Source organism: Exophiala oligosperma (assembly GCF_000835515.1).
Source record: "Exophiala oligosperma strain CBS 72588 unplaced genomic scaffold supercont1.3, whole genome shotgun sequence".
In the NCBI taxonomy this organism is placed as follows: domain Eukaryota; kingdom Fungi; phylum Ascomycota; class Eurotiomycetes; order Chaetothyriales; family Herpotrichiellaceae; genus Exophiala; species Exophiala oligosperma.
In genome coordinates this window covers 1,548,323-1,575,415 of record NW_015622820.1, presented here as the reverse complement: position 1 = coordinate 1,575,415, position 27,093 = coordinate 1,548,323, and the positions used below count along the sequence as shown (strand labels likewise).

Genomic DNA, 27,093 nt, shown 5'->3' with positions numbered 1-27,093 from the left:
GGTCATTCTATCTGATGATTCTCGGTAAGGTAGGTCAATCCTGCCCTACTGCCTTTCTCCGTTTGTTCTGAGGGAGTCACCATACACGGTCCTGCTCGAAGCGCCTGTACAGTACTCGTAGTTGTATCCTCGGTGTGCGAAGGTGGGGAAAAGCAGTCAAGATAAATATAGTCGTCATTTTCTCGGAGATAAGCAATTACCATGCCGTGCCTTCCATGAGAAGCACGACATTACATGCAACACCGCACTCTCTTCGCAGCGCTTTGAACCATTCTTCACCACCTAGTGAAACGAGGTAGACATCTAGAGTCGAATCATCAACCATGTCCCAAAGAGACGAACGCGAAGGCTTGAGTCCTTCCCCGGCCAATATTCTGGACATCTTCACTGGCGACGATGACGACGACGATGATGATATGGACAGTTTCCACCCGAGCGAAGAACAGAGCACCGATGCAAGCCAGCAGGATGAAGAGGATAGTGACGCAGACTTCGCCGGTATGGTATTGTCGGAGCTCATTAAGCCAGTTGTACTTCTGCTGACATCCTCTAGATGCCCAGGAGTCTCTGAATGGCATTGAAATCGTGCTAGACACTGGTGACGATGATGACTACGAGGACGAGGATGGCGAGCAAACAGAGACTGAAAACACAGCACGGGCTGTTCACGGTATATGTACGCCACGTCTGCTCTCCATTTGCGCTGCTGCTGGACCCCCAGCTAACACTGTCGACACAGTAACGACGGCCGATATTCGTGGCCTGCTCAACGCCAGCGCTCCTCTGCGGCAACTGATACTATCCCGCTATCGACTCCTCGGTCCAAACGGCCGCGATCTCTTCGGCGACGATGATGACGACGATTACGAACCCGGATATGGCGGTTTCAGCGCCCGCCGAAGACGCCGCGGCCGTCCCAAGCCTGCTTCTGAAAGATTCCCCAAGATACCCAGTGACGCCGGTCGAGCCCTGATGAACAGTGGTATATATGGTAGCAAAGATTCACATATAGACATCCTCCGCAAGCGGAAACAGACAATCAGCGAGCGCTTACTCTGGCGACGACTCGGCCTGGATGCTAGAAGCAGCATGCGCAGACAGAATCGGTTGATTGCGCAGGACAGTGTCCCTACGAGTTCGATAGCGGACAAGATCATCCACTACGACAGTCGGGCATATAGTGGCCAGTTCTCAGACGACGGCAATTTCTTCTTCAGTTGTACCCAGAATTTCAAGGTCAGGATGTACGATACCAGCAACCCTTACGAGTGGAAGTACTACAAGACGGTGGATTATCCGTTCGGTCAATGGACAATCACAGATGCTACGCTCTCTCCGGATAACAAGTGGTTGGCGTACAGCAGTATCCGGCACACTGTGTGTCTCGCGCCCACAGACCCAACAGACCATTCGGAGCACACGTTATTGGATTTCACGAACTTCGCCCCGGGAGCTGGCCTGGGCCGCTCGACGTACGGCTACATGGGCCGACACGGCTTTGGGATCTGGTCCCTACGCTTCAGTGGTGACGGACGAGAAATTGTAGCCGGCACAAGTGACCACAGCGTCGTTGTATACGACCTTGAACGCCGGCAGAGTACGGTCCGCCTGACGAACCATGAAGACGATGTCAATGCTGTGTGCTTCGGCGATAAATCGTCGCCACACATCCTGTACAGCGGCAGTGATGACCAGACGTTGCGGGTGTGGGATCGACGGTCCATGGCGGATGGTCGACCGGCAGGCATATTCGTCGGACACACCGAGGGTTTGACATATGTCGACTCCAAGGGCGACGGAAGATATGTCTTGTCCAACGGCAAAGACCAGATGATGAAGCTGTGGGATTTGCGACGGATGATTTCTCCCAACGACTTCCAGAACATCGCCTTACACAATTACACGACGAATTTCGACTATCGATTCAGTCCTTACGACGAAGACGACTATGTACCCAACCCGCACGATTGCTCCGTCGTGACGTTCCGAGGACACAGCGTGCTCAAGACGTTGATACGGTGCCACTTTAGCCCTCCCGGAAGTTCCAACAGTCGTTACGTCTATTCGGGATCCGAGGACGGCAAGGTCTACATCTGGAACATGGACGGGACGCGCAAGGCGACCATCGACGTGTTCGCCGCGACCAAGTTCGCGCGCCCGCGCACTGACGGGGGTGACGGGTACGGGTACGAGTTGCACGGGCACCACAACAGCGTGTGGAAGACGTGCGTGCGCGACGCGAGTTGGAGCCCGACGGCCCCCGTGCTGGCCGCCACGAGCTGGAACGGCTGGGGCATGGCGACCGGCACGGTCAGCCTGCACTGCTGGAACGACGGGGCCGAGGACGACGAGGCGAGGCCGCCCATGGGGAGCAACTACAACGCGCGGCTCGACCCCAGGGCGGATTTCGACGCCGCCTCGAGGAAGGCCAGGAACGTCGACAAGTACACGCGGAGCAGGGCCGAGGGGAGGGGCCTACGGAGCAGCGTGGTCAGACCGCATAGGTACGGAGGGAACGACGGTGATGAGGACGACGAGGGGGGAGGTGGGATCTGGTGACAATCAATCAATGCGGTGCGACGTGGGTTGAGGCGGGTGAATTTGAGGCGGGGCGCATGGCCAGAGGCTTCATGACCTACCTTAAGAGGTACCTCAGCACCCAGGTCGCTGGTGGTTTCGAGATTTGTTTACCGAGGAACCAGCTCTCGTGTGTACCTGATTTTGAGGATGTCTAGAAGGAACTTGTAAGGAAGGGAATGAATGCTTCAAAAAAAAGGGGTGAAGCTTTTGCGTTGCTTGCACAAGAATTTACGAAGATACAATGTACGTTATGACACGAACTAGGCTACTACTGAGTACAGCCACGGGCGTTTTCGCAAATCCAATTATTTTACTCCGTATTGTTTTGAACAAAAGAGGAAGAGTGAAAACATCCAAGAAACATTTGAATCTGAAACCTGTTGGACCATCATGTCCCCTTTGTGCCTGCGGCGTTACCACGGATGGCACTGACAATCTCCCGGCTGATGACTCGAACTGTCATTTTTGTGGGTTCTCTTCACGCGCGAGATAATGTCGTGCCATGATGGACGTGGAAGTCGTTCATCGACAGGGAAAATTATTCCCGAAGATATAATAGACAAACTTGCGGCGAAGTGGTAAAACGTGTATGGGGGGGTGGAAAAACGTGTTGCCCAGGTAAGATGGTCTTCTGCCAGTGGTACAGGGAAAAAACAAAAGAAGAAAGTCTGTGGCATTGCGTTGCGATTTTTTTCAAAAGGGAATTGCCTCTCCCCGACTCTGTCTGGCTGGTATGGTATTGGTACAAAGAAACAAGGATTTTTGATCATTATAATTCCGCTCCTTCCTTTCGCTTTGGAACTCGTGTGGCTGCTGGAGCAAGAGCGTTGTCTGTACCGTATGTGTGGCTGGACGTACTCGGTCAATCAACCTACTAATACGTTGTTGACTGGGATGTGTACTGTGGTGGTGGTGGGTGGTCTGGTCAGTGACAGTGTTGTGGTGGGGAGGGTCGTTGAGTTCTCAGCCCTCGAAATGCAAACTCACTCAGCTTGATAAAGTAACCGATTGCTCCCATGATCAAGAATCCCATTCCCACGGCTTGCGAGATCTTGATGAATTCTCTTCGGTCGGCTGAGGAGAAAGGAAACAGTTAGCAAAAAGACTGCTTAACAACAACGGAACGCAAAGATTGTGGCGCGTTGTGCGAAATCTACGAAACCCACGCGTAAGGAGTTCTGAAGTTCTAGCGGAAGTCCCCAGCTTGTCTCAATGCTGTGTCTATTTCTTCCGTGACGATTGCCCCAAGACGTGCTGGAAGGGTACAAGCATGGATGCATCCCGGAATGATCTTTCCCTCTGTCTGCTTTTGCGCGGTCGCGTTGCGAGCACCCGTAGAGAGACGGACAAAGTGCATTTGGGATGTGCTCGAGATATGATCATGTTGCGGGCAGGTGGGAGCAGGTTCACGTACGCTTTGTGCATCTGTTGATGAACTGTGTTCCATCCTTGAAAAAGTCCTTTGGCACATCGGCCATCTCTTGCAGGAGATCAGACATTGTGTGTGCGTGTCTTGGAGGTCAGAGGTGCGATCGATGGAGATGATATGATTTCCCTTATGCGTTTGGGATTGTGGTAATTGGGTCGCGGGAGTGAACAAGAGTGTAGTCGACTTTTGCGAATATCAATCGACAGATCGTTGAAGAGGCGAGTTCGTCGCAGGGTTGGGTCGGAGTTATGAGGTGACAAAATATGGGGAAGACCTGGTGTAGGTAAAGGTGGCTTCAGTTGGAGGTCGAGAACGAGCACTACAGTTCAGCATGCATCCCCCCTGGCCATGCAGTCTCCATCGCGATGCTTGGCAAGGCCTGTGCTGCGCAGCTACAGGTGTCGGGTCCGGGTCCTTCGTATCCTGCGCAGCCTCTCCGTCCGAGTACTCCATATGAGGGAGTGTGATTCATCTTCGCAAAGAGTCTAATCCAACAGTATTACCTCGAATATCCGTTCCATCGCCTTCTTCAACACCTGTCCTTTGCGCGTTATTTCATATACCTTGTCTCAGATTCGGTATACCGGACTAGTGGCCTCTGACGGATTGGCAGCCAACTCCTCGATCGTCTAGATTGGCATAGGATATCTTGAGCCAGACGCCCAGCAACCCATCGCATCTTTAGATTCAAAGGCTCTGAACTGGATCAACAGACTCAGCACGTGGAAGGCAGCAGAGTCCGGAGAGGCCCATTGACTTACGCGGGCACACTCAATTTTTCGAACCCTGCTTGGTTGTTGAGGTCCTGGGCACTTGTATCTATTCACTTTCGGGAAGACAGCTGGACTGCTTCATGTATTATGACAAACCAAAGGTTCTGATGAAAGCGACTGGACCATCCGATTGAGTCCCCCTGTACGTATGTCTTGCTGGCACAGGAATAGAGCGGGAGTTGAGGACAGTCATTTGGGGCCTGTATCGCTGTCCTCTTCCTTATATTTTGGCTAATACAGCATGGATTTGCAGAACTCATCTTGTGCATAACTTTCAGACAGAAAAAATCGACTTCTTGTTGCGCCTCCACTTCTTTCAATATGGCTGCCGAGGAGGATAACTTTGACATTGATATTTATGGAGACGGAGAAGGTGAAATTGGGAATGGCGAACACATGGAATATAAAGAGGAAAATGAAGAGAACCTGTTTGCCATGGATGCAGAAAATGAGCAGCATATGCAAGCAGATGAAGACGTAAAACCTAAAAGCGACCCTGAGAACGAGCAGGTTCCTGCGCAAACATCCCAAGCCCACAGTGGACCAGAAGAAGCCACGCAGAAGCCCAATGATACAACGGATAAGCCCACACCAGTGCCACAGCAAGGTGTAAAACGGAAGGAAACGTCAGACGACAGACCCGTCGACCACGGCGCAACAAATGCCCTTATGATTTCGGATTTGAATTGGTGGACCACGGAAGATGACATTCGTGGCTGGGCTAATGAAGCAGGCGCAGAGGACGAGCTGAGAGACATTACCTTTAGCGAGCATAAGGTAAATGGCAAGAGCAAAGGGTTAGCGACTCTCTCAACTATTGCATGCATCCGTGTTTCTGATCGTGTCTCAGGCAAGTGTATGTCGAATTTTCTTCACCTCAAGCGGCAACCGCGGCAAAGCACACAATAGAAGCCCAGGGCGGCGCTCAACCAGCCGCCCGCAAACACTCTGTCGTTTTCACCAATGCCACCCATAACCCCTTCAAATCACTGCCCAAGGATGCGCCAACTCGGACGAGGGACGATAGACCCGTTCGCGGCGGTGGTTTCAGTTCTGGAGCACGTTCAGATAATAACTACGGAGGGAATCAAGGATTCCGTGGGGGTCGAGGCGGGAATTACAATCGTGGCGGCTATGGTGGACATGGCCAGTACAATCGCAATTTCTCTGGACCCATGGGAGGTTATAACAACAATAACATGGGCTTTCAAGGGAACATGGGCATGAATAACAATTACGGTGGTTTCAACCGAGGTGGCATGATGGGCGGACCCATGAGAGGCAACATGGGCGGCATGCGAGGAGGTCGGGGAGGCATGAACCCGATGATGGCAATGGGTGGTGCCATGGGAATGGGCAACATGGGCATGAATCCCATGATGGCTGGAATGGGGATGTCAGGTAAGCTCCTTCCATTACAGCGACTTGATTAAGAGTACTGAGTGTTTGGCAGGATTCCAAGGCAATCAATTCAACCCCGGCATGTTCAATGCAGGCCAAGCCCAAGGCTTTGGTGGTGGTGCTGGTGTCGATTGGAATCAACACGGGGCCAAGCGACAACGACAAGAATAGCCCACTGACTGGACAGAAGGAGGAATTCAAGAGAGAGCTCGACCACGACAAGGTCTTCGCTGGAACAGGACGTCGCCATTGACGGGTGGCAACCTCATTCTGTTATGCAATGTAGCATACTCCGGGAGTTCAGCCCATGAGATAAATTCTACAAAGCAATACCTCAGGCCGCGAACAATGCCACGAGACGCATATTGGGGGCCGACGAAGACAGGGCGTTAAGCAGCGCTCGAGCTGGTCCTAGCCTTGTCATGTCATGGCGAGCGAGGAGAGACTGGGAGCGACGATGGTTAGATCCAATGCCATGGGCTTCTGATCAGTGATCGTGGAAGATGTATGCCCAAGAGGATGCAAGGGAATGATACCTGAGCGATGAGGGTTTACTAAAGATTATCAAAAAGCCTGTTGGGGTTGTTGGTGCTTATGGCACACACTGTGATGATAGCCCATAATGGGTGGTTTGCTGCTTATTATTTGTTACCTCCAGTACTACTAATAGTACTTGACGTACCTGGCCAGACCTGCTCCATATACAGACTACCTTTTAGACTACTTGTAACAACTCCGTAACATCATTGAGCTCCATTGACCGGAAACTATTGCCATTTGATGTTATTGGGGGAAAAGACTCCCTCAAATATGAGGGGCGTTTTGAGTTACGGGAAGGCCAAAAAGCAGGATCATTTTGACAGAAGCCCTTGAATTAAATTGAATCGCACATACGGAATAAGATACACATCTTGTAACTGGGTCCACGATTCACATGCCTTTCGTTGTCTATCTATCTTCTTATTCCTACGCCTGGTCGGACACTTCTACCCCTCCATCTCTTCCATTACTGCGGTTAAGCGGACATGGTCTCTTCAGTACCCCATGAATTCCCAAACTCAAATCCAGTCTGATCTGCCACTCACAATTCTTGCCACTGCGCCATCCTCGTAATCACCATGTCGGAACAGCAGCATCAGTCTACTGCTGCTGATGGTGGTAGGAGTGGTGGCGGTGGTGCTGCGCGACCACAGCCTACGCTAGATCGCGCAAGTCCTTCGTTACACTCCCAGATTCCTACACGCTCAATCGAGTCGGCCAATCCTCCAGCGCCACCCTCCTCTACTTCCCAGACTCCGAGTACGACTGCGCAAGCCGGCTCCTTTCGGGTTCCTCAATCTCCCAGATCCGCGGCTGGTGAATCCTCTACCAATGCAGGAAAGGTTGCCATACCAAGACTTAAGAGGTCTATTGATGCTGTCGGCGAGGAGGGCAACCGGCAGGGCGGAAGGCATCGAGTTAATCATGCCTGTGAACCCTGCCGCCATAGGAAGACAAAATGTAGCGGCGAGCGACCGGTCTGCAGACATTGTCAAGATTTCAAAATAGCCTGTTTCTACGCAGATGGCAAAAGAGACAGAGTCAGAAAGTATTTGGAGACTTTCGCATTTGATGGAGATTTTGGGCTGACCGAGGAACAGACAATTTGGCACCATGACCGAGAAAGTGGCCGACTATGAAAAGCTTCTGAAAGACCTTATGAGTAGAGTCCCCGAGGCGGATGCGAAATTGATTCGCTCATCTCTAGATAGGGTAAGATTCCGGCCAGACCTGTTTCTCGTCAGTATGACTGAAAACTGCGCAGGGGGCCTACGACAACGAAGATACTGCAACAGACCCTGGAACTTTGGGAACGCCTTCTGCCATTCCGAGCATTGAGAGAGAGGATTCCCGATCAGGCGCTGAATCTGAAGTATCAGCCGGGGCCGGCTCGACCGGGGCGCTCGATAGAACCGAAGAAGATTTTACCCGCGAACAAGCTAGGGCCACTGGCTACATGGGAAAGAACTCGGAAGTCACCTGGTTGCAACGTCTGCGAGAAGAAAACTCATTGGGGGAGCAGCCAGCGAACGCTCTGGGTGACGAGCGACAGCGGAAGTTGGCGCAGTCTTCGATCACATCCTCCTCCTCTATGCGCCCACCAAAAGATGTGCAAGTTCCGCTGGCCGAAGCTGACAACAGCTATGCTATCAACGACTACAACTATCACCTCGACGACACTTCTATCTTCACATTTGAAGCTGTGGACCCCTACGAAATGCCGACTCCCGAGGCGGCTCATCAGCTGTTCAATGCATATATCAGCCGAGTGCATTCGACCTTCCCAGTCGTAGGCAAAATCAATCTAGGGTCCCAGTTCCGAAAGTTCATCAGTGGCACTGTACAAAGACCGCCTGAGAAATGGCTTGCTATTATCAACATGATCTTCGCCATTGGCGCGAGGTATTCTCATCTTGTCAAGGCGGACTGGCAAGGTGACGAGCGTGATCATCTCATCTACTTCACTCGAGCACGTCTGCTCACGATGAATTCCGAAACGTTGTTTCAGCACCCTGATCTCCAACAAATTCAGGTTCTCAGTTTGATGTCATTTTATTTGTTATGTGCTGGCCATGTAAATAGGTAGGCATCCTTCAAATTTGGTCTAGATGGTAACTAATTGAAACAGAGCCTGGCTTCTCACTGGTGTGGCTATTCGAGCTGCTACCTCACTCGGCATGAATCTACGGAATGATAGTGCCAACCTCGGAGATCCTCTCAAGGAAATTCGATATCGTGTCTGGTGGGCGTTGTACTGCTTAGAGCACCTTCTTTGTAACATGACGGGGAGAGTCAACTGCGTCCTCGATGACCATTGTACGACACCTCTCCCCATTCCTCTGGAAGAGGAGCAATTTGAGACTGAGGACGGCGCGAAATTGCTGAGCAAAGAGAGTCAGCAGGGCGATCGCGCTCCTTCCTCAAACCCCCAAACCCCTACCGGCTCGAATTCAACCCCGTCCACAGACCGTTCTCGCTCTCAGACCAAGATGAATTCGCGATCTCCATCAATGTCCACCGGCCAAGGAGATCTCGAATGGGCAAAGGATGTTCCCCTGAACAACTCTCTCTACTTTCTCCATCTTGTACAATTGAGCCGGCTATCCCAGGATATCTTCCACCGCCTCTACAACCCTACGTCCGTCACTGGTACCTGGTCAGACATACAGGCAAAAATAGGAGATCTCGACGATCAACTCGAGCGATGGTATAGGAAGCTCCCTCAGGCCTTTGCCTTTCGCCGCAAGCAACGTGAGCGTGGGTCTTACGAACACCGCTTGGATCTAGGCTTCGTGTACTACGGTGCCAAGATGACTATTCACCGTCCATGCCTCTGCCGTCTAGATCGCAAGATCCCAGACCAGTCCAACAAGTCGATGGAGTTCAACCGCAACTCTGCAGCTTCGTGTGTAAGGGCCGCCATGGAATTGCTGGCTATGATACCAGACGAACCAAACGCTGTTGGCCTCTTGAGAGTTGGGCCATGGTGGGGTATTCTGCACTGGCTCGTACAGTGTACATCAGTGCTGATGCTCGAAATAACATTTCGCTCCAATCACATGCCTGAGGAGGTCGACGCAATTCTGGAAGCAAGCAAGAAAGGTATTCGCTGGCTCCACGCTCTCGGCGAGGATAGTCCTTCGGCGAAACGAGCTTGGGCAATCTGTTTTCCGATGCTTCAAGCTTCTGCAAAGAAAGTTGGTCGGAATGCTGACGACGTTCCACAGCGGCCACCTGGGAAGTCGGAAACATCAATGCAAGATGCCTTGATGTCGGACTACCCTTATGGCGGCGGACCTGGCGACATGTTTACTACTGCTCCGAATTTGCCGTCAATGTACTCTTCGATGCCTCAGACGCTGCCTCAGCTGCCGACCTCGCAGGCATTTTCCATGTACGATCCAATGATGGCATTTGACCAATATTTCCCAGCGGAACTCCAAGGACAGGCGATGCAGTTTCCTCAGGGAAGTGGTTCAGGAATGGAGTATATGAACAACGCTTATCATGACCCTCGGCAGCAAAATTTTCAAAGTGGTGGTCAGAGCAGTCAAGGAGGTGGTCCTGGGTACAGTTAGGGATTTACTCACAACTATTCTCCCGATCTTTCTTCAGATAAAGGCAAACAACCAGCGACAAATTTTGGATATTACGATCCTTGCCTCCAAAATTGACGTATTGTGCGATGCAGAGCAGATGATCTACCCTTTGCAACATGGTGTGGCTAATTCCGGCAAACCTCAAAGCAAGGGTTTCCTCACCTCCGCCTGCCAATAACATGAACCACCGAGACGTCTGCTGCAAGGTGTGCAGATGTGAAGAATGACAGAATTTCGAATGCTGGAGCTCTTCACGAGTGACAGTCCGCAATACCTATTTCGGCATAAGTCGCGCTCCATGTGTATCGAAGTATAATTCTCGAAGTCCGGTTGACTGTGGGTTTGAGAGTGTGCGGCGGCACAATGCTTGGAACAGAATTCAGATCTAGGGAGGGCGGCTTCTCTAGCTGCTGGTAGTTTTCTTTTGTTCAAGGGGCTTGTGACACATCCCACATACCTGTTCCAAACCACGCGCACACCAAAAATTCCCGACATTCCAGCTAGACAGAGTCCATGAGGGGCTGGATCAAAAGATGTAAAGAAATGTACAAGAGTGCTATGCAAGCCACAACTTTCCTGCCATTCAGTTTCTTGTTATCTGTCTTTTTTCTTTTGTCCCTGGGGGTCACGAATCTTCGCTGGCGAGGATTTTCTCAAATGTGTTGAGCTTCGCCTTTTCACCCGTCCTGGTCACGTCGCACCCGAAAACAATGCATATCAACCTTTTGAGTAGTATCGCCGTCGTTGCGGTGCTTCTAACATCATCTGTCGGTGCATTCAGACACGACGGAAAGTCTCATAACCATCCCAACCGTCGCCTACTGCCTCGACAGGTTGGGCCAGATGGTCATTACGGAGGAGGACAACAAAGCCCGCCGTCGAGCCCACAGGTGTTTCCGATTCCCACGCCTCCACCTCCCGCGGGCACAATGTCCACCACTGTCGTGGCATCGAACTCGCCGGTCGTCCCGAAATATACTGTGGCGGTTGCTGCTGCCGCCTCTGGTGGGGCCAACGGGACCGACGCCGTAGGGTGGTCTTATGTGTTTCCGACGACGGTGATTCAAGTACCGGTGGCTACATTATGTCCTGGTGGTGGTGCCGAAGGTCCTCCTTTGTTCACCATGGCTCCGGCCTCGAATACGAGTGTCACGGAGATTGCGAACGAGGTAAACAACGCGGTGACGGACTACGTTCCTTTACAGGTCAACGCTACAGCCACTTTGCCAGGTGGGAAGACGACTGTGTTTCTGAGTACGAGTTCTTCTGCCGTTGTTAGGAGGGGAAGAAAGATGACGACGAGCTCGACCTCGATCTCGATCTCAACCCCTGATCCTGCCGCCGCAAGTGCTTCAGCTTCGGCTACGGCTTCGGCTTCGAATGATATGGCTAGAATCATACTAGACCCATCAGGTTGTCAAACTGTTTATTCTCCCCTGACGACTCAGTTGTGTAGTACGATCGTCAACCCCGGTGGAGGTATGCTCCCAGTCCAAATCACCGATTGTGATCAATGGGTGACATTTTCGAGTGAGAGGTTGAGTGGTGGTGGTGGTGGTCGGTGTTCAACAACAGTGACGATTGGCGCCCCCGACGACGAAGAAGAAGAAGAAGAAGCAGGAAATAGGGATGCCTCAGAGACGGGCATTGAATCGGTGGATGGTGGTGAAGCTACGACCTCAACCTCAGCCTGGACGGCGACCTTTACAGATCCAACGGCATTTTATGCGGCTCATTGGTATGATTTGGTGGTCGCATCAGCAGCGGCATCGCCGGCATCGACGGCAACGGCAGCGGGAGCAGCAGTGGCGACAACGATGGTACCTTCTTCGTCTGCGGCTCCCATACCCACTCTAGTTAGAGTTGAGAATTGTTTTCCATTCACGACGGGATCGACGACAGAATGTATGACTAGCAGTGAGAGGTGGAGTGTTACCAGTACGACCAGGACGACAACAGAAAGTAAACTCGTCACTTTTGAAGGGGTAAGCCGTCGTCCCGATCAGGATGTTCGTGTTATTAAAGCTCTCTTTTTTGCCTCTGATACTTATTGACCATGGCTAATTTGTTTTGTTCTTGATACAGCTCGCGGCCATCACGTCGGGAACGATCAGGACGACAACAACATTATCACTCAGTACGATTCTCACCATGACGTCTGTAGTTACAGACTCGAGCATCGTACGTAGTAGGATTGGCGAGTCGACGTCAGTCACATCAACAGCAGCAGCAGTTGACAGTACCGTGACCATAGCCATGTCTACACCCACTACCAAGACGTGGTTCGTAGAGGCCGTGTCACACACCCCGTCTACCGATTCCATGAAACCAACAGCCACCGCCGACCCAAATTTGCGTTTGGTTTCGACTTCGGCGGGTCAAGATGACCTAGAAACGACGACGACGGTGGTAGTCAAACAGACGATGACCACGATGTTACAGGTCACGGAAACAAAAACCCATTCGGTCCCTACTGCTGCTATCACACCTACCATGGAGAAGAACTGAAACATGATATCCAAAATGATCCAAAAAAGGAAAAACAAAAGATCAGGGGATCGCGTCACAGACCAGTAGTGGCAGTGTGGTGGTTGGAATGATATTGCTTCAGGGGGTCAGATTTTTGGGGTTTCTTGGTTCTCTGGTAAAAAAAAAGGAGAAGAATCTAGCATTAAAACGAATTCGTTTTGACGACCAGATAGACAAGAGCTTGGAATGAAAGCGACGCTCATTATTTAGCCTGGGATAGAATATAACAGCGCATCAAAGTGCCTTCGTAACGAGACTTGCTATTCATGGTCAACTCAAGGCCACATACAAGACTCTAGCCCATTGGGACCCATGGCCTCGCGTTGACAACCACCCTCGATTTAATCTCACAATACACACCATAGGGAAATCCAGCTCTATGCTGAAGTAGTCGTCACCATCAATCGATCGTCAAGTCATGATTCGTTATTGCAGCAAACCGAGCAATACTCAAGTGTTGTTACGTCTTCACAACTCCCATTCTTCTTCTTCTTCCTCCTTTCCGTTTTCTTCCTCGACCAAGTTCTTGGGGTCCAATCGCTCTGTCATTGCACTCACGTCGTCAGAATCGTCCAGTCTAAGTCCACCCGACCAATCTGATGTACTGCTCAAAGCTTGATCCGCAGGAATACCATCGCCCTTTTTACCAGAAGTTTTCGTATCTTCCAACAATCGTGCCTGGATTGCCAGGGCGACCAAAGCTTCCAAAGTATACCTAGCATCGTTGCCTCCGTTGTGCAAAAAGAAGCATTGCAAGCCCAGATTGGATGCTATGGACCCAAGGTTGCGAGGTTGACTCTCACTCTTGAAGGCCTTGTACAGAGGCGCAGTATCGAGAGCCTCAACGATAGAAGACAGAGTTTGAACAATATCGCTGCCATCGTTCACCGCCTCCATCGCTGCAACAGGATAAGTACCACGCGACGGCTTGAAAATCTTGCTTCCCAGAACTCGAAGATATTGAAGGTCACTACGAATATCATGTCCCACAAGGATGACATTGCGATGTTTCGGACCTCGCTGGAGGAGTTGTGGGTCCTGGCCAGCATCCACGGAATCATCTGCAACAACAGGCTTTCCATCCCTAGCTTGTGGTGACTTGGAACTGGTGCTCGTAGTATCTGACGTTCTCCAGGGGTCCTCAAGCCCCACATGCTTGAACTGTACAGAGAATGGCCACTTGAAACAGTTGTCGACCTCAGTAGGAGCTTGTTGGAGTGTAATCCATTCCGACCGACCAAATTGAAATGCATCTGGGTTACCCACACAGAAATCACGGTTGACCAGGTGTGCATGGTCTCTAATTCTGAAATGGCGTGAGCGAATACAGTTGATCCAGTTCTTGCCGTTTTCTCCCGGGGGAGTATCGATAAGATCAAGTGTATCAAGGGTGCTTATGCCGACTTCGGTGATTAGCTCGTGAGCTCTTTCGTATGACTCAATGTCAACTGAGACGAAGACCGGCTCTTTCTCAAACGCGTAAGGTGCAACGTCACCAACTTTCAGATGGCCCATGACTATTTTATCCTGCTGAACCTGATGTACTTCCTGCTCTGATGTCCAGGACGAGTGTACATCAGGATGTGGGGACTTGGACGATTTCGCACGTAGCCCAAAGTATCGTTGCAGTCTTCTCAGCTGTGCGTTAAAGTCACGAACGGATAGCAGCCGATCATCCTCTTTCTTCTTGCTTGTGGTGCTTTTGCCTCCGGACTTTTTGTTGGCAGCAAGCGCATCTTGACACTTTTTCCTGAAAGCTGATAATTGCTGTTTCTCACACAATGATGCTTTCGCAGGGCATTCACCATGGCTCTCGGAAGGCATTTCGATTGAGTTCTGTAAGTTTGTAAATTGGTCTCTTGACTTAGAGGTTCCGAGAAATTGCGGTTGAGGGGTGTTATCATCGAAAAACTTGAGGGTAAAGGGAAAATCTGGTACTGAGACTTCGATCTTAAAGGCCTCGCCGATCTCGGTGATGAGTTTTTGCACCTGGGCAAATGGAAGAAGAATGATTGGTTTTGAGCTCAGACTGACGGGTGGATGAACATAATAGCTGAGACAAATAGTTAGGACCTGCAAGGCTGATGAAGAAATCATAGAAAAAGCAAGCGATGATTGCTAACACTCACATGTCCCAGTCGCGGTTGTAGAATTTGTTCGCGGCGAAGAAACGTTTGGAAACTTTGTCATCACCATCATTCATGTACTTGTATGGAAACTTAGCAGTAAGAAAAAATTGGCAAAACTCTCCGGTAACCTTTCCTTGTTGCTCATTGGAGTCTAGGACACTCTTGACATTATCATGAGCTGCTGGCTCAAGCATCGAGGGATTGCTGCTCTTGTAAATGGAGGCACCCGATGACTTGGCTATGGTAGAGACATGCTCAGACTCCTTTGTGGGCTGCTGATTTTGCGCCTTCATAGATGGTTTCGATTTGAAGGCAGCCACATAATCATCCTCATCCTCAGAACTACTCCAGACATCTGCTGCTGGAGTAGGCTGAGATGTTGGGAGAGTAGGGACGTTTTGCGGACATTGTTCTGCTGCAGGTGTCTGACAGGGTTTTTGGCTGATCTCTTTGAGTTCCTTCTCGGAGAAATGAAGTTCGCCTGGGACTGGAGGAGTTGGTAAAGGCTTTCCGGCAAACAGCCTGTCGAGACGACTCTGAGGTGAGGTACTCATAACGATGAAGCGAGCCAATGGCAGAGAGTTAGAGAGGTAGCGGCCCAGGCGGTAGTGGGGTTTGCTGGATATGTTCTTGTTTTGGTAAAGGTCGGTCTGAGGATGGAGCGTGAAGTACGGATATGCAAATGATCATGAAATAGTGGTATCTTTGAGAAGATCTGCAAGGATGACAGTCAAGACTTAATATTTCCTGTTGAATGATTTCAATTCGTGTGAACTGGGAGTGAATGTTGGTACCCATTCACGAAATGTACGTGGCTGTCACGTGATGCGGCGCATATATTCTGCCGTTTTTGACCGCCTTTGAACCACCGCGCATGGAAAGTCGCAGTCGCGTCCACTTGAAGTCGCAAGATGTGAAAACACATCATCAGCGGCATTTCATCATCTGAGTACTGTACGTTGTTCCCTTCCTATCCCGATGTGAGGAATAGTTCAACGTATGCCCTGCGCGACATTAGCCACGAACTCAGGCACCGCAAGCATAGCCGCCAGCCTCATTTACGTTGCCCAACCTATGCGTCTGCGACGATAACAGTTCGCCTCGATGGTGACAATGGCGGATCTTGAGCGCGATGGCTCTGTGGACCCTGATGCGCAGGCCGCCGTCACCGACTTTCTGGATTATACAGAATATCTTCCTGCGGACCTCATTCGATCTTTCACCTTGATTCGCGGCCTCGACGAGACATACCTCACCAACACCTCTTCTTTAAACGATCTGACGAGGTTATATGCCTCTCAGCCCTCACTCCCGCCCAACGAACGCCCAGATCCTCAAGAACTGCGTGCTCAGATCTCTTCACATCTTGACTATGCTCTCAACGCTCGAGAATCAGCCTATGCGGAGGCCTGTCGGCTTTACGATGTTGTAGATCGGCACCAAAACAGATTAAAGAGCATTCTTGCCAAATTGAATGCTATCCCGAAACCCCCGTCTCGCGATCCTACTCCTCCGCCGCCGACTTCACCCCACGTCAAACGCTCGAGAAGCGGACGAAAGCTCGAAAATAGCACACGCTTAACATTGCACCCTCCACGTGGCAATGCGGTTGCATCAGCAATACTCAAGAGGCCTCGCGGTCGGCGGGTAACGGTCCCTGGCGAGGTAATGCCACCTTATGACCCAGATTCCCCCATTGCAAGCACCGAGGTCTCCGACTGGGAGTCCCCTCCGCCGTCGCCTCCGCGTCCCGTTCTTAAGCTCAAACAACCGAAAGCACCAGCTCCGCCGTCGCAGCAGAAAGAGAAGACGAAACGACGGGAGGATGCGCCGCCTCGAGTCACCCGAGAAGTGACTGAACCGTTTCACAAGCCTACCCCCCCTCCTGAAGACGCACCTATTGGCAGTAAATACCGGCCTTGGACACATTTGACGGAATTCGAGTTGTATAAACTCAGGAAGAGAATGAAGAAAAATAACGTCTGGGAGCCAAGTGAGATCATGATCCGACGTGAATTAGCTGAACGTGGGAGAGGCTGGGAAAACTACTATCGAGCCAAAGCTGAGGCTGAGGCCAATGGGACGGTGTTCTATGACCTCGATAGCACCGAGAGATCACTTCCAGACACTTTGCAGAGTCCTGAGAAGGATGATATCGTGGCAAACACGGTGGAAACGACGGTGGAAACGACGGTGGAAACGACGGTGGAAAAGAAGGAAGAGCCAGAGAAAAATGAGAAGCTCAGCAATATTGTCGGTGAAGCAAACGACGAAACGCAAGACATTGTCCTCACCTCTAGTACAGCAGCTACTCCGACTCAGACGCAGGCTCCGAAGCCCAGGACGGCCAGAAAGTCGGAGTCGAGGAAGGAAAAGAGACCAGACCCGGCACGTTCGCAAGCTGCATTGGCTGCCCAGGAAGCTGAACTTGCAGCTCGAAGACTGGGAGACATGGGGAGCAAGATCAGAAATTTATTTACTGCCCCGTTTGCATCTGCGCTTGCATCGTTAAATCGAAGTACAACCACGCCTAGCGGGAGCCGTGTAGCTAGTCCGGCGCAGAAGGTGGTCGAGAAGACGTCCAAGAAGAGAAAGGCGGAACACACGCCTACATCATCTCTTTCACCATCAGCAGAGCCAGATGCGGCAAGGAAAAAGCAAAAGACAGTGCCAAAACCGTCTCCTTTAGCGACAAGTCCTCAGGCCTCTGCTATTACAACAGCAAACAGTGAAACTCCGGGTCCAGCTACAAGGGCAGATGCTCCTAGTCCAGTGCCAGTGGAAGTGCCAATCCAAGGTCCAGCCCCGGCGCCAAGCGCAGGAACCATCAAAATCCCCCTAAAACTGACTGTCTCAACACCCGCTGCAGCACGGTCCAATACACCAACACCAGCTCCAACAACACGCGCCGCAAGCGTGCAGCGGACATCAGTAGCCCCGAAAACCGAATCGACGCCTCCGATTCCTTCACGACCGCCCTCTCGTCGATCAACAGCCGCGTCTGTTGAACCGCAACAACCCGCGAGGTCGAGTCACCGTGCCAGCATGACACCGTCCGTGGCAGGACGTAAGACGCCTGCCGTGGAAGCTTCCCCGAAATCCACCGCCGCCAGCCGTCGCAGTAAGCGCGACGCACCGGGCACGGTGATGCAGTCCAGTCAGGATGGTGGCGCCGCCGTTAGTGTCAGCAAACGCAAAACCAAACCAGGCAAGCACTCGCATCAGAAGACTACGCCCAAAGCGGCGGCGGCGACGACAACGGAGACGGTGCCACAGATCCGAATCGACACCGACGGGAGACAGGAGATTATTGATCCGGACGAAGAGCGGTACTGTGTTTGTGGCGATGTGAGTTGGGGAGAAATGATATGCTGCGAGCTGGACGAAAAGGTACGTTTCATCCTACATCACCAATCGGACTTGCAGGACTTATACGCTAACGTTGGATGTGTAGTGCGACTTTGGACAATGGTTTCATATGGAGTGTGTAAGTCTAGTGGAGCTTCCACCACGAACCGTGAAATGGTTCTGTCCAGGTGACAGAAAGAAGCTTCACAAGGGCGAGAATAGCAATGGACTCGTAGGGAGGGGAATCAAATAAAGTCGATGGACCGCGGTGTGTTGCTCAACGGCGACGACGACTATGGCGGAATACGAAGAAAGGGGTATCGAGGTATTGATCATGGAGGAGGCCTACCATGAGTGATAGCAATGTGAAAAAAGATTGCCGATGCCCTTCGTATGAAACGTGTCTTGTGTATGCCTGGCCACTGTCTACAAGGTCTAGTCTAGCCCTGATGTGGACGCAGTAAGAACTTGTGTCAATGGTGGCCCCGATAGTAGATGATATGGCCCAAGTAAGTTCTCTCGGTCATGGCCATCTAACCATTTCAGACCAAGTATCGTGAACGACGAGATGATTTCCAGGAGCACCAGAACCGTATCTGATCAAGTTCTGGAACCTTGCAGGGCAGGTTGGATGCTTGTCCCCATGCTTGATCGTGGTTGTGTGCAATGTCAGTCAGTACGCGAGTCTCTTTCGCACGCAACCCAGGGAGGGTTGCTTGTGCGCCAGTAGCCATTTACGCCCACGGCGAGATGCTGAATTTGCGATCGTCAAGGGAGTAATACCGGATGACAAAGAGAAACTCGGCGTCAGTTGATGCCAGAAGACTTCCCACGTCCGAAAAAGGAAATCAGTAGCATCGTCGTCTTGGTGTGCGTGTCTCTCTCTCCCTGAGAACATGAACGAATGTCAGTGGTGCAGGTGCCTACCGAGTTTGGGAGTACTTTTGAACTGGTGCCATGAGCCAGCACCTCAGGACACAGGGATGAGGACACGGGATATTCATACCATTGTCGGATCGAATGTCAGGTAGTCAACGTGCCGAATGCCCCGTGGCCATGGCTTGCAGATGCTCCCCAGAAAGAGCCAATCTGTTGCGACAAAGCGACAAAACAGAACAATTGGAACGTGTCAAGTCACTCTCAGGTACCTCGACAGCCAAATTGCCACTGTCAGGTACTCGTCGCTTCCAAATCATCTTGAGAGAGTCTTTTGTGCAACCAAATGACACCCAGACGAATGGATCTGTACTCCGTAAACTGTCTTCGAATGATTGATGTCCTTCCGGTCCCCTCGAAACCCAAAAAGAAACTGTGAATTTTATTCCTGTAGTAACTCGCAGCCGAGAATTCGGTTGAAACCAATATTAACTCTGTTTCACAGACGTGTGGATTTCGAGGCGAGTTGTTCCGCAACCCGCTCGCCTAGATAGGACATGGGTGGGTGATGGATGCAATTCGCCGCGATATTTCTCAGGACCTGCAATTGAGAGCCAGAAAGATGGTGGAATATAGCGAGGTGTCCATTGACTAACGCGCCTCATCGGAAGCTCATCCGGATTGTGATGAAGCTGGTAGCGCTGATAGCGCAATGTTACCGAGGAGCCCAGATTACTGGCGCCAGGGTCAAAACACTTGTATAATCCTTCCCAGTATTACGAGGCATGGAGCACGCAGTCCCAGGATCGATCAAAGCAAGGGTTGTCCTCAAAAGTCCTATTACACGATAGGCTTGCTGAGAAGTAGTTACGGGTGGCAACGTAGCCACCGCGCTTTTGGTTAAAAGCGGGATGAGCGCCCCATTGGCGGAGCGCGCATGCAAGTCGATCTGCCGGACGCACAAGCCCTGTCCTTCCGGCTGCAGGTACAACGGTGCTGGGCCGTTTTAGGTAGGCCGCTAGGCTCGCCATACAATTTCGGAGCCCAAAGGGATGTGCGATGGGCGGTGGGAATGAAGCATCCCAGTAAACCGTAGCCACTTCAAGGGCACATGGCCGATCCAAAAAATCCTCGCAGAGAACAAGACAAGGTCCCCCTGGCTTCGCCAAGGCAACAGTTCGACCAGAGGCGGATGAGGGCCCTGACCTCCCCGTGTGAGTGTTTGATACATTCTGACACACAACGCACATTTCCTGGTTTCCGAAATGTGATATCCGAAAATGTCAATCTGAAGAGGGGACCAGGAGGTCCCAGCGAAGGGGGACAATGTTGGGCCTCATCAGCTCGTGTCAATGGGTAACAAGATCCTGAAGCGGAATCGATATGCCGATCGAGTGGTATTGTACAACCATACTTGCATCTTGTACCTTTGACGTGCCCTCCTCTTTGCTCGCCAGGTCACCCTCTCAACACTTTTCGATGGTGGAGTGCATTTAAATGTGTGTGCGGAAGCGGGGAGAGGTTTCCTTGTGGCACCGTTAAATTGAACGGCGTCAGGGATCAGGGAAAGAGGCTTGTCATATCTACAATAGATGCCTGGCGCTCGTTAAGTATGCCCAATGCATGGAGTAGGTCCTCCGTACGGATACATTAGGGTAGATTGGTGCAGTACCTGGCTAATAATCCGCTCGCCGCCACATGGTTGATTGTCTTTAATTTCGACCCAGGGGTGCTGTTTATCATTCCGGCTCCGAGGCAAGCTAGGAAGGATTTCATGCAACAGCCGAATGTGACTGCGCACGAGGATGGTTGGGATGTGGAACGTGTCACCGCCATCTTCCTCGTCATACTCCGTACAAGGACTGAGATGGAGGCGAACAAGATTGTGTGACCTTTCCGAGCGGAGTAGTGAAGCTGAGAGTTGCGTAGAGAAGCCTTATCGTCTGTCTCTGTCGACTTTATTTTCCGGAGTACTTTGTCAGGCTGCAGGAGGATGGAGATGATGTTTGCCGGATTTCTAGCTGCATTCTAGCGTTCGCAGTGGGCTTTTGACGGCATTGCGGAAGCGGGAGATGCAAGATTTGGTGGACAGACTGGAGGTACGGAGCATATGTACTCTGTACCCATCAGACATTGGATGGTCGACCTTCACAGCCATAATGAACACTCACTCGTACTGGAAGGGTTGTTGTTGGGATAGAACGAATGTGGTATTAGTAGAGGGTAATCTCAGCGTTAGATACTGTCAGGCCTAGAGCTGCCCTGGTGTTCGTACGCCTCATCATTCTACATAAACACAGACCGAGGTTCAAGATCAAAGCCAACCTCACTATCGATGTTCCCGTCATCATTGATGATGAAACTTGTCTGTGTTGGTCAAGCTTTCAACATGGTTCACGCAGCGTTATCATTTCCCTTCAGATATGCAGCAAAAGATCCATGTGACGAGCACTTATTGTCGGGCGCGGAAAGCGGCTTACTGCTGCCATGCGATCTGCACATCCATAAGGTACACAAACCCGAGATTTCGCACCTGAATCAATGTCGAGTTCCACGATCCGAAGTCTTGAAAGGCCCGTCCATTGAGGTGTGACATGTCGACGGCAGTGAGAGGCTTGAGCTACTGCACTCCGCAGTGGCCACACAACGGTCGCAGTCCACTGCTTTCCGCACCATAACCGAACTTCTTTGACTGCTGTGCTTCATGTGTCGACATGTCAGTGACCTGTCAAATCCGTTGACTTCAGCTTGAATCTTTTATGCACCAATTCAATGGAGTTGTGGTGCGATCGACATTAGTGGAACTGCTGCAGGTACGAGTTCGTACCGTCCATTCAGGTACCGGGAGACTAAGGCCCAAAAGATGGCGGAAGCGCAGGTACTGATACTCCTACAGGTAAGCGAAAGCGTCCTGTGGTTGCAGGGACCAGGTACATACTGTATCCGTAAGTCTACCTAGGTAGGTAAGCTACCAGCATAAGCCGGCAGAGAGAGTCACTATCATATTGTAGCTTGACGCCCAACGACAACAAGAGGGTGCCGGGCCATTGGCACCAGCTCCTTATTATTAACTCCCTCTCGCCTCGCTAGCTGATGCCTAAGCCACCAACGGTATCGATTAGCAGGGGCACCCCTACCAGCACGCCCCCAGCTGTTTGATTGTTCGCTTCCAACTTTTTTTTTTATTTACAGTACGGAGTATTTTGAATTTTTTTTTTTTGGCGCGCGTGCTGACAGCCGCCATGCTTGGGATAAGAAGGTGATGGGCGTGCGAAGGATGGTGAAAAGAACCGAGCACCAAGCGCAATGCAAGGGACGAACGCCTGCTCTCTACCATCTGAGTCAGTCACCTCACTCATTTCTCGCGCCTGTTTTAATGTGTTGCTTCGTCTTCAAGCCACAACTGGCGGGTGTTTCGTTTCAGGCCCTGGCTACTCATAGGACACAGCCTGGTAGGTTGGCTTGGTGAGCCCCATTGCTGGTGCTGGTGGGTTTGGGCACGATACTCCGTATGCTTCCAACGTTTCTAGTCTCTCGTCTACGTCCTTCCGCGCGTTGATGCAACCCACTCTGCTCACTTCTATCTTCCCCGGCCACACACCCCGTCACTAGAGCCTGCATAATTGCCTGGTATGGTTAGTCGTCCTTCCCGAAGCTCTGGGAGCCGGCTTGAGACCATCTCCCCCCCTGGTGGCCCCCTTGCCTCGAACCCCTGGCGACCAGCTAGGATCCTAGACTCAAATCCCACTTCGGATGCGTCATTAGAGCTGTCACTTCAAATCGAACAAAGAAACGAGAGCTACCTTGACGCTACGATCTCGGAGACCCAGTTGCCAGACCAGGCCACCGAAATAATTTCATGTCCCAGATTGATGGCAAACAAGCACAGTCCAGCTCTCCAGACGGATATGCGCACTCATCACCCATGAGAGACTGGCACTCAGCTTTCTACACGAGTCCAGTATCCTGTTTCGGACGAATAGCTGTCGCTTCATGAATGAAATGGTTGGTCCAGGTCACCGCGCCTGTGCCCAGTCGCGGCGCAGAGACACTCTCAGCTTCTGTCACCCATCGTCTGTCTCGTCTCGTCTCGTCGTCGACCCCGTTGACTAGTCTAGAGTCCATTCCTTAGCCCGCGGTGTAGACTCTCGGGTCCCACCATCCGCCCTTCAGGCACGGATATCCACTCTCTGGTTTCCTGGTTCCCGTTCCTAGGGAGCCTTGTGGACTTGTGGGCGTGTGGGTGACTGTCCGAAAACGAAATGCCTGGAGCTAATCCAACGTACCGCGGCGCGCCGACCCCTTTCGAAAAAAAGAGAGCAGAGCTGCGACTTTGCGACGGTGATATAACTGTTAGATTTCCTACCTGCCACACCGTTACACGTTCCTTTTTCGCTTTCTCATACTGCGTTTGCATTCTTTGTCTTGTCGATATTCTTGTCTTGCATTTATTCCGTTTGCTACACTCCCCAAGAGCTAGGCCCAGGCCAATAACGAATTTCACAACCGTAAACCCGTCATTCGATACATCACCCCTTTAATCGAGCCCAGCCGGCTGCGTACAAAATCTGTCCGCAATCTCTCACCACCCGAGACTCGATATTCTACGTGTACTATGTACCGTATACGTCGATAGTCTATTTCCAGACCTGTCGTCCACCAAGCCAGACCGTCATCATCTCGGCCTCTTCTGACAGCGCGACAAATCTCAAATTCTTTTGACGCGCCTCCTGCCATCATCCCTCATCCCTCAGGTCCTCCCTTGACTCGAGTACCTCTCTTACACAGAGACGCCATCAGTCAACGCGGTATCTCTGTACAACTCGAGGTCTCCTCTCTCTCACCCTATTGGGAAGAAGGAAAGCAGTCCAAGTACTGTTCTATCATACCGTGAGTCAGCCAGTAATGCCTATATAAGACCCCATGCTTCCGCGCCTTCTGGACTTTTGTCCCAAAAAGTAAACCTCTCTTCTGACAGCCTTTCGATTCCAGACACAATGCATTCAACCACATCAACATCAAATTCGGCGCCTTGCGACATGGGTCGCGGAGGATATGACACGACTGGCGTGCCCAAGCCCAAACCGCCTGCCAAATGAGACTAGCCACGAAGACACAACCTCCAAACCTCTCTAGATCGACGAGACCATCGTCGCACACTTTTACTTCACTTGCCGGCCGACACGAAACCATCCAGGCCACCGAGTCGACAGCTTGGTGGACCAGCAACGGCGCATGTACACCAGCGCGTTTCCTCCGTTGATTTCGACCGAGCATTTTGTCTCTTGTCCACGATTTTCTAATCCCCATGTGCGTTTTGACTACCCTGTACAAGTACTGTCTCAAAAAAATTGTTTTGAGCGTTTTCGGCGACAGTTATTTCAGGCATCAACGGCGCAACCTTTATTTTTCTTTGGGGATTTCCAACACCATACGACTATCCTGTACAACTTATACTGTATCAAAAAGTCCTTGTATTATCCGGCGTTTCAACATAGACGGGAATTGGATTCTGGGAGGTTAGGGCCACAAAAAATGGACGAGGATGTTTTTGCTGAATAGATCGTATGACTCAGGTCACATTTCTTTGGGGGAGTTATTTGGGCTTCTGGGGTGCATAACGAGCAAGCAGGACAGACGGCATTGGCGGAACTATCGTCAGTCAAATTTCTGCCTGGTCGCAATGAAGCATCACAGAGAATGGGGCCTGGATGATGTAGCAGGTCATAGGCACTGCTTCGAGTCATCAATAGACGCCGATGGATAGGAAGGCTCGATACTGTGTCACTTAGTATGAAGATCGAATAATATCATTTTCTGATGCGCAGAACCCCGTTCACGTCATCTGGTACCTGTATCGCCTGTGACATCCAAGTAGGACGTCGGCAGCGTCATGGGAAGTAGTACGAGGCTTCAGCCACTAGGGGTCACGGTAGTTGAAGCTATTCGATCGATGGGTCGGACATTAGAAGGCTGCAGTCAATAAAATAGAATACGTGGAGAAATGAAGACCTGAAAATGCATGCGCTACTCAGTAATTGGCGCTGGCGTCGTCACGGACTCGGCCTGCAACTGCCCCAAGAAAGACTCTTTGCGCAACCAACCATCATCTCCATCTCACCCATCAAACCATCTCACCCATCAAACCACCTCACACCATTGCATCGCAACAACCGACAAACCACACGACTTGCGTTGATGATCATCGAACACCATATTTGAGGTCCATCATCCACAACATCCCCTTTCCTACAGACCTCCGACTACGTCCTCGAACCAATCCGCATCCGATCCCTCCATCCTACCCTTGTCGGCACTCGGACCCATTTCTGGCATAACACATTGGAAAAAGCAGAGGTTGAAACTGTTGGCAGCTGAACAGTGCATATCGAGAAACTATCCATCACAAAAGACTCCCTCATAGTTGAAAATCAGTGCAACTCTCAACACATTACTCAATGGCCGACACTTCATCCGCACCCAAGCCTAGTAGCAGCGTCAAGCTTGTGCTGCTCGGGGAAGCAGCTGTTGGAAAGGTGGGTTGCGCACACTGTTACCCCGATATCAATAGCCCCAGATCACTCCGCGCCACGCCGCGGCATGACATTTGATGCGGTCGCTGTGGGAAGCGCAAGGTGGTTGCACGGTTGGGATCGCGATACCTTATCCTCACGTCGATCAGGATAGAGTTTGATGTTTCGGAGATCCCTCAAAATACAGGAAAAGGATTGTCGCTGACAGAATCGAGCAGTCATCTTTAGTCCTACGGTTTGTCAACAATGACTTCCAGGAGAACAAGGAGCCGACGATTGGTGGTATGTCATATCTTCGAGTGCCATCCACTGCAGCCACGAGTGCTAACATTGGAATAGCCGCATTCTTGACACAGAAGATCTCTTTGCCCAACCGAATCATCAAATTCGAGATCTGGGACACCGCTGGTCAAGAGCGTTTCGCCTCTCTAGCACCTATGTACTACCGAAATGCACAAGCTGCGCTTGTTGTCTACGACCTGACCAAGCCTACCTCTCTCACAAAAGCTAAACATTGGGTGGCAGAGCTACAAAGGCAAGCTTCACCAGGCATTGTGATTGCTTTGGTCGGCAACAAACTCGACCTTTGCGCGGAAGCATCAGGTGACTCTGAAGCTTCGCCAGAGGATGGCGAAGACAACGAGTCCAACACGGAAGCCGAGCCTACTGACGATGGAGACGCGCGCAAAATCTCGACAAGAGAAGCTAAATCATATGCCGAAGAAGAAAACTTGCTGTTCTTCGAGACGTCTGCAAAGACAGGCACAAACGTGGCTGAAGTGTTCTCAGCAATCGCCAACGCTATCCCAGAGACATCACTAAAGGGTGCGAGGGGAGCCAATAGCGGCGGCACCCAAGCTGCGTTGTCTGGTGCCGCCAACCGAGCAGATGAAGCTAGAGTCAATTTGGCGGATCGGGCGAAGCAAAAGAGCAATGACTGTGCTTGTTAATTGGGAGGAGACAGTTACGGTCATCGACATATCAGCAGCCAGTGTGCACCACAGGAGCTGGTTCACATCGACTCCAGTCGGTGGTATGATTTGGTCCGGAAATGGAACAGGCAGGCCAGCCTGACAGCATGGAGGACGACGAGGATGTGTGCAAGGGATTCTGATTATGCGTCTCAATACTTGAGTTGGAGTCTGTGTATAGCGAACATTGAAAATCAACCGATTCAGGTATCTCAGGAATGTCATCCGAAGCAAGAAGCAAGATCAATCCTCACGATTGTGCAGAGTCTGTGATGCTCGACCATGTTAAACTCCTACTTGACCCATCATTATCCATGCCTAAATCTATATTAGTATCAGCTATTCTGTATGAGGACGTTAGTTCTAGAGACGCTCCCTGCGTGGA

General features: G+C 51.2%; 9 protein-coding genes across 12 annotated transcripts; 7 read left to right on the top strand and 2 right to left on the bottom strand.

Annotated features, from left to right (window-relative positions):
- Nucleotides 1-223: 223 nt before the first annotated feature.
- PV06_03377 lies at nucleotides 224-2,891 on the top strand (the record flags this gene model as incomplete). 2 transcript variants are annotated; one of them, XM_016404156.1, is made up of 3 exons in its annotated part: nucleotides 224-498; nucleotides 554-676; nucleotides 740-2,891. In XM_016404156.1, the coding sequence occupies exons 1-3, from the start codon at nucleotides 324-326 to the stop codon at nucleotides 2,557-2,559; spliced, it is 2,118 nt and encodes a 705-aa protein (XP_016265161.1). In that variant the 5' UTR covers nucleotides 224-323. The 2 variants fall into 2 exon arrangements, with proteins under 2 accessions (XP_016265161.1, XP_016265162.1); XM_016404157.1 differs by having other exon boundaries at nucleotides 224-676; nucleotides 740-2,559.
- Nucleotides 2,872-4,303, bottom strand: PV06_03376 (uncharacterized protein). Its single transcript, XM_016404155.1, has 3 exons — nucleotides 3,995-4,303; nucleotides 3,568-3,654; nucleotides 2,872-3,481 (listed from the first exon to the last, which is right to left on the bottom strand). Exon 3 carries the CDS (start codon nucleotides 3,348-3,350, stop codon nucleotides 2,994-2,996), a length of 357 nt encoding a protein of 118 aa, XP_016265160.1. The 5' UTR covers nucleotides 3,351-3,481; nucleotides 3,568-3,654; nucleotides 3,995-4,303; the 3' UTR covers nucleotides 2,872-2,993.
- Nucleotides 4,304-4,456: 153 nt separating this feature from the next.
- Nucleotides 4,457-6,968, top strand: PV06_03375. Of its 2 annotated transcripts, XM_016404154.1 has the most exons (4): nucleotides 4,457-4,924; nucleotides 5,036-5,579; nucleotides 5,633-6,183; nucleotides 6,236-6,968. In XM_016404154.1, exons 2-4 carry the CDS (start codon nucleotides 5,104-5,106, stop codon nucleotides 6,352-6,354), a joined length of 1,146 nt encoding a protein of 381 aa, XP_016265159.1. In that variant the 5' UTR covers nucleotides 4,457-4,924; nucleotides 5,036-5,103; the 3' UTR covers nucleotides 6,355-6,968. The 2 variants fall into 2 exon arrangements, with proteins under 2 accessions (XP_016265159.1, XP_016265158.1); XM_016404153.1 differs by having other exon boundaries at nucleotides 4,457-5,579.
- A 118-nt stretch (nucleotides 6,969-7,086) lies between these two features.
- On the top strand, nucleotides 7,087-10,889 carry PV06_03374. 2 transcript variants are annotated; one of them, XM_016404151.1, is made up of 4 exons: nucleotides 7,087-7,771; nucleotides 7,824-7,935; nucleotides 7,988-8,805; nucleotides 8,852-10,889. In XM_016404151.1, the coding sequence occupies exons 1-4, from the start codon at nucleotides 7,302-7,304 to the stop codon at nucleotides 10,299-10,301; spliced, it is 2,850 nt and encodes a 949-aa protein (XP_016265156.1). In that variant the 5' UTR covers nucleotides 7,087-7,301; the 3' UTR covers nucleotides 10,302-10,889. The 2 variants fall into 2 exon arrangements, with proteins under 2 accessions (XP_016265156.1, XP_016265157.1); XM_016404152.1 differs by having other exon boundaries at nucleotides 7,824-8,805.
- Nucleotides 10,890-11,032: 143 nt separating this feature from the next.
- PV06_03373 (uncharacterized protein) lies at nucleotides 11,033-12,830 on the top strand (the record flags this gene model as incomplete). Its single annotated transcript, XM_016404150.1, has 2 exons — nucleotides 11,033-12,307; nucleotides 12,408-12,830. The coding sequence occupies 2 exons, from the start codon at nucleotides 11,033-11,035 to the stop codon at nucleotides 12,828-12,830; spliced, it is 1,698 nt and encodes a 565-aa protein (XP_016265155.1).
- A 201-nt stretch (nucleotides 12,831-13,031) lies between these two features.
- Nucleotides 13,032-15,717, bottom strand: PV06_03372 (uncharacterized protein). The gene is made up of 2 exons (XM_016404149.1): nucleotides 14,981-15,717; nucleotides 13,032-14,904 (listed from the first exon to the last, which is right to left on the bottom strand). Exons 1-2 carry the CDS (start codon nucleotides 15,532-15,534, stop codon nucleotides 13,320-13,322), a joined length of 2,139 nt encoding a protein of 712 aa, XP_016265154.1. The 5' UTR covers nucleotides 15,535-15,717; the 3' UTR covers nucleotides 13,032-13,319.
- A 185-nt stretch (nucleotides 15,718-15,902) lies between these two features.
- PV06_03371 (uncharacterized protein) lies at nucleotides 15,903-18,721 on the top strand. The gene is made up of 2 exons (XM_016404148.1): nucleotides 15,903-18,370; nucleotides 18,435-18,721. Exons 1-2 carry the CDS (start codon nucleotides 16,085-16,087, stop codon nucleotides 18,579-18,581), a joined length of 2,433 nt encoding a protein of 810 aa, XP_016265153.1. The 5' UTR covers nucleotides 15,903-16,084; the 3' UTR covers nucleotides 18,582-18,721.
- Nucleotides 18,722-23,615: 4,894 nt separating this feature from the next.
- On the top strand, nucleotides 23,616-25,003 carry PV06_03370 (uncharacterized protein). The gene is made up of 2 exons (XM_016404147.1): nucleotides 23,616-24,094; nucleotides 24,197-25,003. The coding sequence occupies exon 2, from the start codon at nucleotides 24,440-24,442 to the stop codon at nucleotides 24,764-24,766; it is 327 nt and encodes a 108-aa protein (XP_016265152.1). The 5' UTR covers nucleotides 23,616-24,094; nucleotides 24,197-24,439; the 3' UTR covers nucleotides 24,767-25,003.
- Nucleotides 25,004-25,330: 327 nt separating this feature from the next.
- Nucleotides 25,331-27,054, top strand: PV06_03369 (uncharacterized protein). Its single transcript, XM_016404146.1, has 3 exons — nucleotides 25,331-25,740; nucleotides 25,956-26,019; nucleotides 26,077-27,054. Exons 1-3 carry the CDS (start codon nucleotides 25,663-25,665, stop codon nucleotides 26,685-26,687), a joined length of 753 nt encoding a protein of 250 aa, XP_016265151.1. The 5' UTR covers nucleotides 25,331-25,662; the 3' UTR covers nucleotides 26,688-27,054.
- The last annotated feature ends 39 nt before the right edge of the window (nucleotides 27,055-27,093 follow it).